The sequence below is a fragment of the Acanthisitta chloris genome, unplaced genomic scaffold (genome assembly GCF_000695815.1).
Source record: "Acanthisitta chloris isolate BGI_N310 unplaced genomic scaffold, ASM69581v1 scaffold14778, whole genome shotgun sequence".
Lineage (NCBI taxonomy): Eukaryota > Metazoa > Chordata > Aves > Passeriformes > Acanthisittidae > Acanthisitta > Acanthisitta chloris.
In genome coordinates this window covers 4,568-19,753 of record NW_008685561.1, presented here as the reverse complement: position 1 = coordinate 19,753, position 15,186 = coordinate 4,568, and the positions used below count along the sequence as shown (strand labels likewise).

General features: G+C 38.8%; 1 protein-coding gene across 1 annotated transcript in view; it reads right to left on the bottom strand.

Annotated features, from left to right (window-relative positions):
- The window catches only part of GBF1 (golgi brefeldin A resistant guanine nucleotide exchange factor 1), a 100,508-nt gene extending 86,240 nt beyond the window's left edge, over window positions 1-14,268 (bottom strand). The window contains exons 1-2 of the mRNA XM_009079813.1: window positions 14,173-14,268; window positions 12,503-12,569 (exon numbers count right to left, since the gene is read on the bottom strand). Coding sequence (XP_009078061.1) covers window positions 12,503-12,569; window positions 14,173-14,268 — 163 coding nt within the window. The remainder of the gene's footprint in view (window positions 1-12,502; window positions 12,570-14,172) is intronic.
- Between the last annotated feature and the right edge of the window lie 918 nt (window positions 14,269-15,186).

Here is a 15,186-nt window from a genome sequence, read left to right as displayed (position 1 = left end):
TGCTATATTTACCCGACCAAATTTTGCCTGTGATATATTTCCAGATGCACTTGAGCCACATGTCCCTGTCAGTCAGACCAAGCACAGAGGAATCTGAGCAGAGAACAGCTCCTAGAAATCACTAGATGTTAATCCATGCTTCCTCTCTTGCTCGCTGCAGAGCTAAGGGAGACAAAATGTGCAAAGCACTATTCTCAGTTTATTTTGGAAGCAGTTGTGGGGACAAAAGGTACTCCATTTGATACAGCTATTTACTTCAACTGCTTTCTTTATGGCTGACAGAGACACCTGAACAGTCAAACAAAACAAAACCAATTAAAAATGTGGAGTATGAAGTTAACAATAACTGGCTGTTTCAACCAATTAACACTGGGTATCTAGCAAGAAAGAGTAAAAACTCTCTTAAAAAGTCTCATGCTAAACAAGGAACTTTCGTCTCTAACCAGCCATAGGAGAGACAATTCCTCACCCAGAAAAAAGACAACTGTGTCATCTTTGCTGGAGAAAAGCAACACACATCAGTTCTAGATTTCAGGTAGTTCAATTTAAGAATGCTGACCGGCTAAAATTAGTTGAGTTGTGGAGCAATAAGAACAGAATCCAATTAATGATCTGAGCTAAGCCACTTCACTGTCTTAACAGTTATATTCTTCCTATATTCTGCCATATACTTCTGATCTCATGCTCTCTTCCAATCCTAAGGGCTAGGTTCTCTTATTTGCATAACTTTATAAAAGACTTCACACCTGACTAATCATCTTGGCTCTTGCAGAACTTCCTGAGATCCTTTGAGCAAAGGACCAACAAACTCTCTTCCCCACTTTCATTTTTAAAAGCTGCTCTTCACAGCTCCTACCTCAATATGGCTTCAATTCCAAAGTGCATTTTATGAGATTACAGTAATGGGGGGGGAGGGAAATATCAACCCCACCCCAAAAAAACCCCACTCAACCAAAAAATAAAACAAAACAAACAAAAAAACCAAAACCAACCAAACAAAAAAAAACAACAAAAAACACCCCACAAAACGAAAAAAATCCCAAACCCCACAACAAAACTGAGCCAAAAAAACCCCCACAAACCTCCCACCACCATCAAACACCAAAGTCACCTCTCAGGATCTCATTAGCAAGAAGAGTTTGTCATTACACTGGTGGCAGTCAGTGGAACCAAGGTATTCCTCAGTTCTAGGTACTATGTGTCTTCCAGAGAAGGCGATGGGAGCTAAACCAGTGATGCAACAGAAAGATGTGAACAGAGGAGCTGAAAGGGTTTAAAATTGTAAATATCCTTCCTTTGGCTCCCTCCTCCCCTTTTCTGGAAAGCGCAGACAGGCAGTTTCAACCTTTCCACCGTTTATTTAACTGGCTTAACAGAGGGTCCTAGCAGGTCACAAATAAGCTTTTTAAATAAAAAGCACAAGTTGAAATCAACTGTGGATATATCAAAACTCATGGCCAGGCCAATTTTATTACTCAAGGTGGAATTAAAAAACACTGTAGGCTTCTTTTAATAGCAGATTCGCATAAGAAGACCTCTTCAGCTAGCTGAATGCAGGTAGAGGTTCCTCAGAACAAAAGCACTTTTGACCCATTCTTCTGAAACAAACAAACAAACAAGTACACATTTAGTTTTGCATCCAAAACTAGTATTGTTTAAGGACAAGTACATCTTTTAGAACAGTATAGGTTATTTTCACTACAGCATTAAAACATTAAAATTTTGTAATGTTTTTGCCAGATTGTTTCTGATTCCTTAAACCATTTTGCATGTTTTCTGGTAGCCTTTTGTTTTCAAATCTGTAACACTGGAAAACTTTTCAAGCATCTGACTGGAACACCATACAAAAGGAGTTAGGACAAGCACAAGAAGAAAGAAAATGAGCACCTTAAGGGTGGAATTGAAAGACGTTAAAAAAATACTGACTGGGGCTGAGTAGGATCAAGTGAAATGTGGGCAAAATATGAACTGCATTACATGTTAGAGTTTATTAGCAGCCTCATACAGCTGCTCAAATTCAGGCATCTAATACAGGGATGTGAACAGCTGGTACCATCACCTGCTGTTCCTGCGGAGTGAAAGGGAGTGTGTGACCTTCCGCTGCAGCACATGGGTCTTGTGCATGTGAACAAGGACCAGAACGGGCTGCGAAACTCTATAGCATTAAGAACTGCCATCCAGAAAGAAACTAAAACGTAAAGGCAGCTGAGTTAGAATGAACTTTGCTGTCAGGTTTCTAATGGATTGTTAATAAAAGCAGAAAGGAAAAAACTGTTTGCAAAATTTCAGTTGATGTTGTCTCTGACACAACATTTTAATAGTCAATAACCAGACAATTGTTAAATTAAGCACCCCAGGATGCCTATGATACTCTATCCCCAGTATTTAATAATATATTTCTTCAGCAATTTGTTTCTCTCTGAAGAAAACACTACCACTCAGCTACTCTGCTAATTGTTCTATTGCTTTCTATGTTCCTGACAGTCTTGGCAAAGCCTTTTCCCCAGGAAAATGTGTTTTTATTTACCAAACATGCGTATTTCTTCCCTTATGTTCTTAATAAAACAGAAGCCTTCGTGATGAAAGCATTCAGACCCCTGTATCAAACAAAGAAGTTACATGCTTTCAGAAAATTTTGTTGTTTAGAACTTCTCTCTTTGCCAAATCAAAATCAGTACTCCTGTTTCAACTGAAGAAGTCTCTTCCTCTTGACCATGTCATAACAGACTGGTAAATATCTGAGCAAACTTATTTCCTACACTTTTGTGTTCACCATCAACAATGCCACTAAAGTAAATATTCCCAGGACTGGATTCTCCCACTCCTTGTACCAGCCTGATCACTCCACATCTTTAGTGCTAACTTCATGCTGCGGTAGAATGTATTAATAGAGGGGAGCACAGAAGTGAAATTTGACAGTGACTTCACTTAGTTAAAACATTTGGTTTTTCAGTAAGAGCTGAGTATGTAAAGAAAACCACAGTATTTCTGATCAGCAAATGTGAAAACCTCAGTGTGAAGTGAAAACCAGCTTATGATGTCTCCTCTATGCTGTCATGACAGTCATCTTCGTTACTACAGAACTACCACAGGCCACTGTAAACTGTCTAATACTACTTTGAAGAGCATCCAAATTGCTAAGTGCAGTTACTAAAGATGCTTACATAAGCAACCATATTTTACCACTGTCACTAGGTTTATTTCTAGAATAAAGCCAATCCCCGAGGCTATAGGCAGATCTAACAGACCATTCTCCTTCAGTACTGAATGGTCAAGGTAACAACCGTAACTTTATTTATTTCAGTAACTCCTCATATTTACCACTTGCCACCTGAATTATTTAGGCAGTTAATCAAGCAGTAAATGGAATATAATTCAACAGTCACTTTGCAGACTTTGTCATTGTATCAAGAAAAATTACGATTTCCTGAAAAGTGACAGGGCACAAAGATACATCTTAATAAAAAATTTACTCCCAGAATCAAGCTAAAGGGGATCACAAGTGAAGAGCATTGTTTGGAAGTCTCTCATCTCATTTAAGCAACATATGCCTTGAGAATTATTTACAGTCATGCAAGCCCTCGGACTCCTGCACCAAGCAAAGGCACCATACACTTGCTGAAGGGCAGCTCTGTTTTTAACTTACTGTTTCAATGCGTCTAGGCCTAAGTCTCAGCTTACTGCTACAAGGACAGAACAGGAAAACAGAACTTCTGAAGCGCTTCTTAGGGTATAGATAGAGAATCAAATAATCAAAGTACCACCATCACTGAAGAATATGGTAAATAGTCAGCTAACAAGTGTTAATGAAGTGCAGCCCTTGAGTACTGTAATTGTGATTACACTGCCAAATACATTACAATAAGCTGTTTATCAATCTATTCATTTTAACAAGATAGCTAAACCCAGTATCACTCTGAACTTTAGTTCTAGTGTATATATGTACAAGCTCTCATCCAACATATTTTGCTTCCACATTTCTACCCATCTTACACTGGCTTTTTGGTCATAATGTCTTGCCTGTTCTTCAACTGCCACACAACTATACACCTGCTCTTTCTTTCACAATGTGTTGAATACAACACCAGTTTGTAGTGACAAGTTTTTACTTCACAACTACACCATGCAAAAAGCAAAGACATTCATTTCATGAAGTTCAAGTGATGAGGAGCCTAAATCTATCCATATCCTTAAACTAAACAAGAAATGTCCAAACATAATTAGGAGCTCAAAGCAAGAGCAGGTTGTTTTAACACTTCCAATGGCATTTCCAAGTCACATGGATACAGTACATCACACAATACCTGTGCAAATCTATCAAATTTCTACAATGACTACTTGAAAAATGTTTCTTCTCAAGATGGGTTTTATTTCCTAAAATTTTATGACATGTACTGATTCACCATCCCTAAAATACCTACATACCTTTAACTCCTTCCTCACTCTATTAACAAATCCACAGATTTCCATTCATTCCCAAAGTTCACCAATACACGAACTCACCCAAGACATGACATTTCCACCTCTCTCCTCTCAGAATCCATATCACAAAACCTCAGACCCTACCTTTAATCCATTGTATTGTAGACTATATATATCAAACTTTCTTTTTTTATTTTTGTAGCTCTTAAAGGTGCTCTAAAGCAAGTTAGAATCATGTCATCTAAAAGATGACAGGAGTTTTCACAGGACTGTATGCAGCCAAAGGTTTATATCTCTTTCCTGGGCAAATCTGCTGTCTTGTATCATTTTCAAAAGGCAAATTACAAAAGCAAGATCTTGACTATCCATCAGACATATTAAGAACTTACAATGAGGAGGTCCGTAACATGTTGGAAGATCAATTTGTTTTCCTGATTGCAAAAAAAGAAAATAAACCAAAAAACCCCAAAAAATAACCCTTTAGCAGTAGTCTATTCCACAACACTCAGACAGCTAACAAACTAGTTACAGTTGGCTTAAAAAGAGAAAGCTCCTGCAAGTTTACCTCAAACGGCTAAACCACCAACTGCACACCCCTCGCAATTAAAGTTCTCTAACTAATCAACTCACTGTTCTAATAACAACATTCTCCATTAGTCTGCTACTGTTACACTTACCTTTAAATCCCTCCCGTTCTACCCATCTTCTTGCTGGCTTTTTGCTTCCACACCAATTACCGAGAGAAACATCACTTTATCTCAGGGCCCTGCACTATTCCAGTAAAAAAGGACATTTTGCACAAATGTATCTTTCAAACCTCTCCTTCAAACTCACATCTTGATATAGACCACATTAGGGATCAGCCAGTGATGGCCTGTCTGAACGACAAATGGAGGTAAGCATCAAGAAAAACCCTCAAGTGTTTAACCACTTTGTATACCTAATGACTTCTCTCTGCTGCTACTCGCTTAAGCTACAAACTCTTTGAGATGAGGAATACTTCAGTATGCTTGTTGTGTATGCATGATCAACACTTTTTGGCAGTCCTATTACATATGCACCTGCACTTTGTGAAACGAGTTACTGCTTCTTTGAAGTAAATCACCTTTGAGACAGTATTTTAAACAGGTTAGATGGCAGCAGTTCAGAGAGGGGAGAGGACAGTTAAAAGAAGGAAAAGTGACAGTAGAGCCATATATTTAATAAACCTCTACCAGAATTCAGTAATTTCATGTACGTTCTTACTTCCAGAGGGTTTTTACTACAATGTAAATGGTCTTAACGGTTCTTAATTAGCCACAATTCCTTTTCACTACTCTTGACCAAAACAAAGACATCACCATCAAAAAAAAATTGATATAAAACCTCCATGTCTGACTTAGGAGGAACCTTAGCCTCTATGGAGCATCTGGTACTGCCTTTCCACCAAATCGAACTGCAATTTATTGCCCCCCAATGTATGTACATTAAGCCATTTCCTTTATGGCTCCACTTCACACAGAAGCAGTAACCGAAGGAAATAATGGAGTGACCAACAAGTGGGAAAGTAATTGCTCAACAAGCGTGGAACAAGAGAGAGTCAGTTGCACACCATGCACATGTGGCAGCTCTTCAGAGCCCAGCCCTGCAGTGGTAACAGAAGGCTGGTGTTACAGAACAAGCCCACTGTGGGAACTCTTCCAAGCAACAGCCAGGAGTGCTTGTCCATCTAAATCCTTGGGTCCTTAAGGATTAGGGGTCAGGAAACAATTCCTTCCAACAGCACCACCTCCTGCCTGTACCTGCCAGTCATTAGCCATACACAGAAGGAAGATTGTTAAGCTCTGAGTTCTAGTCTTCAATTGCACTCAAAGAACTCTATTGAAAGGATGCCTAGGTGGTATCACAAGGGTGGTGCTGCTGGACTGCAGAAAGGACTTTAAGAGACATGCAGAATTACCTTGTGTGAAGACCACTTTACTGGGATGTTCAGCTTTTTTAGTTCTAGATATTCGCAGATTCACTCAACTTCTTCTGAATTTAGTCAGTAAGTTTCTTACTACTCAGAAACACAAAATAGAAGATTAACACAAGAGCTAAAATGTTATCAAATTAAGGATGCTACACAATCACAGTTTATCCCTTTCTATCTGTTCAGACTTAGTCTCTCAGTTACAAGCTTCCCCTTCTCAGGAGTCCCAAGTTCATTCAGTGACCTGTGTTGAAGGGCTCAGTGTACAATTCAACAGGATCAGTGAGAGCTCAGAGTGACACCATCCATACCTGACTCCTTACACACTACATAAATGCTGTCCCACTCAACAGAAAAGCCTTGAAAAAGGTTATGGTGCTTGTCTTGGTGCATCTCTAAGCTTCACAAATACTAACAGTTCTTCTTCACCAAGGACATTCCTCCTCCTTTTTCCTATATGCAGAAAACAAATGAAATCCTAAGTGAAATCAGGACAATTTCCAGTGTTAGTTTTGGGCTTGAGAGGTTCACATCCCAGGTCTCTCAGTGCAGCTACCATTACTGGGACACATCAGTGTTACACCAGGAAAATCACTTAGAAAGTAAAGCACAAAGTGAGCAAGCACCTGGGAACAGTCTGGTTTGTTAGTTCTCCAGTAACACCAAGAAAATCTATGCCAAAAATATCAATAGAAACATATTCCCTGAAGGAAATCCAAAGATCTCAGACACAAGACAGTAATTTGATTCATTTGGGGCTACAACGAGATTAAAAAGATGAGTCTCACTCCAAGAGAGTACTTGGAACTACTTGCAGCTTCAAAGCAAAAATACCACGTTGGTTTAGATTCTCTGTGCACTTGGAAGGATTCCTGCATTCATAACAACTAGAAACTTGCTTTTAAAATGACAATTTTTACTGCGCTGTCTGAACACCACAGGCAAAAATCAAGCCTGGATTCAACCTGCAAACAAAGCATCAAATTAAGGTTATCACCTTAATCTTTTTATTTCTTATAGTAAGAAGGTGACAGAAAATACAAAGAGAAATAAATAATCATTTATGTACGCTGTGTCAGGTCATTCAATATGGACTAAAATTGTATTGCCATCCACTAATTAGAGTGAGGCTGAGTTAAAGTCATGGAAGAAACCTTATTCTATCAGTTTCCTAACCTTTCTTATACCCTTTCCATTCTTCTTAAAAAAATTCAGAGAATGAAACGAAAGCTAAATGTTAGCCTGAATTGCTTGGTCTTCCAAAATTCCAAGTTCACAGCTCACATGTATGGATACCTGCTATTGAAATAAAAATTAGTTTTTTCCATTTTTTTTTTTTATTTACCACAAGAACAGACAATCTAGGAGATCAGTGAGTCTTCTACATCTTTTGTAGGAAGCTGATATGCAACAGAAAAAAAAAGCTTACGGAGTTTTTTTTAATGTCTGCTCTAGCTAACATAACAATGCTTCAATGCAAACAAAGGAAGAAATATCACACTACATCACTATTTGCTATTTGCTAGTAAGTCCAGGCACTTCCTGCAGAAACCTGAGACATAAATAATAAATAAAATACAGCACTGCTGTTATGTGCAAAGCACAAGGCAACAAGCATTGCAGCACTATACACATCCTACACCCATATAGTCTAATTCCTACATTGCTTTATAAAAAAAAACCAAACCCAAACGTTATTTTTTTTCTGATTTCTTAACTCGAATAGACCACAATGAATATCTCATGTTCTATTCATTCAACAGCACCTCAACAGCATTGAGGACAGGCCACACATTCATATTTACTACTGATTTACCACTTCTTAAAACTACATCTTTCAGAAAAAGTTCAGACATTAAGTCCAAATCGGGATAAAATTCCTCTATTGTTTTATATAACTGTCATATTTTCGCTAAAAAAATGAGTTTCCAGAGCTCAGACATGAGAAAATGAGTGTGCAATCAAGTCTACATACCACAAAACTGATGGCTACAGTAACAAGTATATTAAGTCAGTACACTGGGCAAAGGTTCTCCTACGGTTACAGTCATTTGACCTTTAGCCAGCTCTTAATGCCCTAGCCAACCCTCTAAAGATGGAGATTTGCAGCAGCTTCTTGTCTGAAATAAGCCATGAAAAGATTCTTCTGAACCCACTGTACAAGCATTTATTTAAAATGTCATGAATGTGCATGAAATCAGAGTGCTTCTAACAGCTTACTTTGCAGCTTCTGTTTAAATGCACTAACTCTGAACCACCAGAGGATAAAAGGACTCAAACCTTCCAGTCTGGCACTCATGGACCTAAAATATACACAAGCACCTCTTCACAGGTGTGTTTACCTAGTTTAAACCTTATTTAAATAGACTGTCGATGCACACACTTTCCACAAACACCTGCTTCTCCCACTGCACAGATGACTTGCACAAGGCAGTTGTATTCAGTCATTTCTGCCCTAAAGCCATCCTACACACCAGTAAGCAGTACTTCAGGCACGAAAATCCTGGCTATTGACTCATCCCCCTGCTCAGAGCAAAGCACAAATTTGCAGTGAGAAGAGTGACTACAAAAGTATCTGCTCTTACTTCTACATCATACCAGAACGGTCTGAAGACTTCAACAGTCATAGCAAGATTTAAGGAAACCCAATCTTCATCAAATCATGGAAAAGAGGCTTATAATTAATTCCTGTTTCCAGACATTTGTGGTTATAAAACCTTTCCCTGGTGAGCTTGAGAGCATCTTAAGTTGGAACCACTCATGAAAGAGACAAATGTTCCGTTATCACAGGATGTCAAAAAGAAGCTTCCCTTTGTTGACCTAAATCCATAACAAAATTGATGCAATAAACAAATGTTTCAACATCTAGACACATTTTCCTAGATATCTCAGCTCACTTTAAAGAGCAGTCAGATGGACGTCGTGGTGGCAATGGCCCTAGATCCGAACTTGCATCAATACAGGTTTTCATTAGTTTTTAAATAACCTTTGAAGATTTAGTTGCATTTCAATTTTGCATGCATGGACAGAGCTTGATAGTCACTGCTTCCATATGGTCATAACTCACAACAATGACTTTTGCTTTTTCTAAGCTTTAGAAATACAAGACACCACATCAAACTTGGGCTTACAGGGCCTATCTTAGCATAACAAGCATTCAGCTATTGAATTTATCTTGGACTAACTTATGCATCACCCAAGACAACAGAACCTCTATTTTTGCTTTCTGTTTTATAGGCAACTACTATTAATAGTAACTAAAATACATGCAGCCCATAAAAGTGTAAAAATGGCATCCAATAAACCAAACAATAGTGGGTCAGAGCAGACATGCTGTTTGTTTACAAATTATTAAACCTTTTTTATAAATCTACATAAAACTGACACAGAAATGAAGCTTCTCTGTCAGAATTTTTGAGAGAAACTTTATTCCACATAATTCAGGTCCAAGGCCTTAGCTAGGTATGCTGAAGTGCAGAAGTCAAGTTACTCTTACCAGAAGATTGTTGCTGCTGAGCAACACATCTTCTCTAGATGCTTCCTCCAAGAGGCCATTTAGATGTTACCATGGGATGGGATACCACTACTTAGTTGCAGGCAAGCTTTTACTATTTTGGTACTCAAACAAAACACAGTATGTAATTTAGTTACTCTTGAGGAGCAACACTTTGAAACAAGAATCTTTAGCTGCTGGGGGCATACGGTGCATCTTTATACCCTTGACCAGGGTATTTCAGCATCACAGTCACGACAGAGTTAATACCCACTAGCTCAGAGGAGAACAAAAGGTACTCCACTGCAACATGCCTAACATTTACATTGCCTCTCTTTGCTCATTAAACAGGTTTTGGTTAAATAATGAACAAACTGTATTACAGACTCCGATGAGAATTCCAAAATTATAAATCAACTGGTAAAGCCCAGAGGAGAATGAAGGGAGTGGGAGGGAAGGAAGGATAATATTGACTAATATAAAGGGCGCAGCTTGACAGTGGATATTCCTGCCACACCTGATCAAACATGCTCCATGGGGGAGGGGAAGGGAGGGAGAGAGCAAGAGGGGAGATGGGACAAGGCAGCCTGAAATTTGCATCCGGAACAGATTAAAATGGGTTCTTGGGGGATTGAGAAAATACATAATATATATTACTATAAATGCAAAATTGTACTAAAAGCTAACTCAAATGTCAAAGATTACAGCTTGAATAAATTTAAATATAAAAGCAATGCGTTTCCATGAGCTAATGAAAGAGACATGAAAGGAAGGTCTAGGGAAAAAAAAAAAAATAAAAAAATCCACCACCCAAAAGCCTAAGTTTGGACTTTTCATTGCCTGGAGGATGAGGCAGGAGACTCTGTATCATTCCCAGTATTGCTGGGGAACAAGTCCATGTCTAAAACTGAAAATAATGGAGCATAGCAATGATGTCCTATCTCGAGACACTAGTCAGTAAGTAGCAGACACTGAAGCTGAAATCCCCTGTTCCAAACAATCCCGTGTAGTCAAACCAACATGCATCATCACCATATATAAGCAAGTACTATCTCGGCATGAACCACACTTACATGATGACTAATCCTCAAAGAGTCTCTCAGCACATGAAACTTTGCTTTCTCTAACCTGAGCAGATACTGAACTTGCATTTTTTTTCCCCAACAAGTCAACAGCACATTGTATCTAACTGCTCCAGATAAATGGACAGTCCCTGACATTTACTTATACTGCATTTATTTGAGCATCCTGACATTCCTCACTCTTGTTGATGAGAAGAGAGATTTGCAATAATGGCAAAGAACTTCAGGAGTCTCATTTTAAAGAAAATTTTATCTCATAGAAGGGACAAAAGGAAAATATCCTCCCAAAACACTTCTGGTGACTGCATGCATCTCTTACAGGTGAATGAGCTTACAAAACAAACCACAAATCCAGACTATCATGTAATCCACAACAAAGATACTATCCAGAAATGCACTGTGCATCTCTAAAATGTCATGACCTGACAGAAAAGTCCTGGTCACAGCCAAGGGAAGTTCACCTGGCAAAGAAAAGTAAAGCATTACACTTCCAGGCGGCCACAAAAAGAGGAAGGAATGCTTAGAACTGGCATATGTTCTCAGCACCTCTTGTCAGCACCTGGAAGCAGCACTACTGTACTTCTAGGGCACACACCTATTACGGGACTCCAGGCTCAGCACTGACACAAGAATGAGCATGTTTCACAATTAGAATTGCAAAAAGTTCATCTCGAGCACAGGCTGAGTGCAGTTCTAAACACTCACTGTAATAAAAGGACCAGAAATAAAGTTTCCTTTCAAATATTACAATCAGTAAGACAAATCCTGAGAAGAACCAGCAGAATGCACGTGGAGCTCAGGATCAGCCTCACTTCCAGACTCTCAACATATACTTAGTTTATACTTAAACAATCACTCCTGAAACTACAAGTATAGAAGATGTGGGAGGAAGGGGAGAAAGATAGGTTGTGGGGTCAGAATGGTCAGAATACACACCACTATCTTGTAATCTACTTCTGTAGTCAATATAGATCTCCAGTTCCTCTCAGTGCAGCTGATCACAAAGTAAGCCTTTCACTTCAAGAGTCTGGAGACCCAAACAGAAAGTGATGTCTGTGCTTCACTTACTACTGATAACAGATGATGAAAACCAACAAACCAAAGAATGAGAGGAAAGAACAGAAGGAAGGCTACTTTCAATGCAGATTTTCCCCATCACTCACAGATCAGAAAGCATAAACAAAGCACAAAAAGCACCATGCACAACAATACACCAGATTTCATATATTACTACAAGCTTCAGTATATCAAAGAAACATGTATGCTTTCAATATAAAAACATGGGTGTGTATACACACACAAATATATATATATAGGTACACACTCACAACTATATTATATCTCCTTATAGACAGAGGCACCAGTGCTATTTGTTTACATTTATATAATTATTACATTGGCATTATTTGTCTAAAAGTATATATGCATTTGCTTTTTTCTTTTTATTCCTTATATGACCCCTGGATAGTAAATAAGACAAATAAGTACACCTGTACATTTATTTGCACACACCCTGGCAGGTGCACAGACCTGCTGCTCTCTGTATAAGCTTACCTGTTATATTATTCAGCACTTCTTTTAAGACGCTAAAGCTATGCAGCAGGGGATCCCTTTCTTCATCCTATAGGTTACATATAGGAAGGAAGAAATTAACAAGGCAAACATATTCCTGAAGACAAATCTTAATAATGGGTCTGTTAAAGACCTCACCATCATATTCACACAAGTAGTGTGGTTTGAGTCATTGTCAGCACATTTGCACCATCGAAATCAAGAGAAGCATTTTTATTTTCCTGCTAGTGCTCCCCAATTTCACACAGCTCAAATGTCAAAGCATAGGTCCCAGACTGAGCATTCTGGTTTGGTTTTATTGTCCTTTGAAGTATTTCTGATTAGCCTTCTGCTGTTCAATAAATTTCACAGCAAATCTAACTCATACCATATTGAAATGGCTCATCTGGATTTGCTATAATGTTAATCTATGCAGATTGTAATGGGAACAGAAATACAATGACATTTGGTGCCATTAAAATAACTTGAAGAAAGAATCACAGTGCAATATTTACATGAAAAGCTGCATCCTTTAGCCTTAGTCTATCTTTAGGATATTAAAATAAGGAGGAGCAGCAGTTTCTCCAAGCTGTGTACAGCTGCACCCACACCTCTGACAGGGTGGCAGTGATCTCTAATGAAGAAATGCCTGTCAGAAAGAAAAAGGGCCCTGCCCTTTGACAAACTGAAACCACTTGTGCTGGATGACAGCCACCTGCTACTCATGTGACATTCTGAAGTGCATCACAGATACAGTGTGCCACATGCACACTGTGGAAGCCATAAACTGACCACATAAACATTGGGCTTGGAAACATTGTACTAATGGCTTTTACCAAAGCAGGCTTGAAACTACTAACAGGTTTTAGTCAGGAATTTAACTAGTAGTAACAAAACAGAGCTAAAAAAAGATACTATGTCATATGAAAAATTAAGCAATACCCTATATATAATGACTTCCCCAATTTTTTATTTCATGGCTTTCATGATGGAGACTGTCTTCTCTAAGAGGGCACAGAAGGTATATAAAAACATTGTGCTAAATAAAATTGTAGAATCATAGAATTTTAGGGGTTGGAATGGACCTTATAGATTATCTAGTCCCAACCCCTCATGGCCACAACACCTCCCCACTAGACCAGGCTGCTCAAGGCCTCATCCAGCCTGGTCTTGAACACTGCCAGGGTTGGGGCATCCACTAATTCCCTGGGCAACCTGTGCCAGTGTCTCACCACCCTCACAGTAAAAAACCTTTTCCTAATATCTAGCTTAAAATTCCCCTTGTTCAGTTTGAACCCATTACCCCTTGTCCTGTCACTGCAGCTCCTCCTTAGCCTCCTAGGAGTCCCTCTCCAGCTCCCATGTATTATACATACACCATGTATTCAAATTCCAATTCCCTGACATACCATGTGATAAAAGTCTAAATGAGATGATTCCCACATAGAATACAATGTGGCATTTTCTTGTTTGTTTACAGGGTAAAAATGCAGAAGATTTCCAGCTCTGTAGCTCTTACAGTCACTGGCACATGAGAAGCAAAAAACAATGTAGAAAGTTATTTACTTACTTTAATTACAAAAGTACAGTAACAAGCGCTACAAAGAAAGGAAGGTACTTTTCTGAAACCAGGAGGTTTCAGCCACAGGTAGCAACAATTCAAGATAACTTACCAGATGTGTGTGAGTGCTCCACCGGGCATTGCGCTTTATGGCTCCCACCACTGCGTTGATTTCACCTTGCACAATGTAAATGTTCTTATCCACCATCCTGACAATCCTGAAAACAAAGGTGATTCAAATTAATATCCAGCCCCTCAGAATCATTCCCTTCCTCATATGAAAGATAAAGATGGCCCTAGTCAAACAGGAGGCCAGCAGCAATGCAAGAAACTCTTCCAGGTATTTCTTTTGTTCATGCACAAAATACAAGTTATTACATATAACAAATACAGTTATTTCATCAAAAAGAAAACAAAAGGAAGACACTTTTCCAGAGTGTGTTTTCAAGACCATGAGAGCAGACAGCTAGTTATAACAGGGCCTTTGTGATGGAAGAGACAACTTTGTCAAGGCACATTCCTGAATCTTTTCTAGCCTTTGTAAGTTCAGAGAAAGATAAAGTGTTGGGGTGGCAGGACAGACATCCATGGCAGTGCAGTAACACGTGCATCTCCAGCACTTATGCAAAATCCTGCAGCTCTACACAACACAAAGCCAACCTTGTACTCTGTCAAACAAGCATCAGTGGCTTGAATAAGCTGGCCAGAGCAAACCTCTTTGGGACTCAGAACTTTGTCAAAATCAGTAATTTATAACAGATGTTGATTTCATGCATGCTTCACTAAAACAGCTTTCAAGGAAGCAAGCAAGCTAAAAAGGCATGGGTAGGATCCTACAGAGAAATGAGCAAAACTAGAGACAAAACTGGATGGAACAGCAGGAGAGAGAAAGCTAAAGGCAGGTATTTACTGTCCTATAGTCTGAGGTCTTTCAGGGAAAAAAAACTTAAACTGATGTACCGAGAGAGAGACCCAGAAGAGGGGAAAAAAATAAAAGCAAGAAATATTTGTAATAGTCTGAGAAAAAGAAACAAAGAATGAATTACTATGGGACTGTTCTCTCTATACTAGCCGTGGCTCAGATACAGTCAAGCATAAAGAAGTAGGTAAGAATCGAAGGGAATGA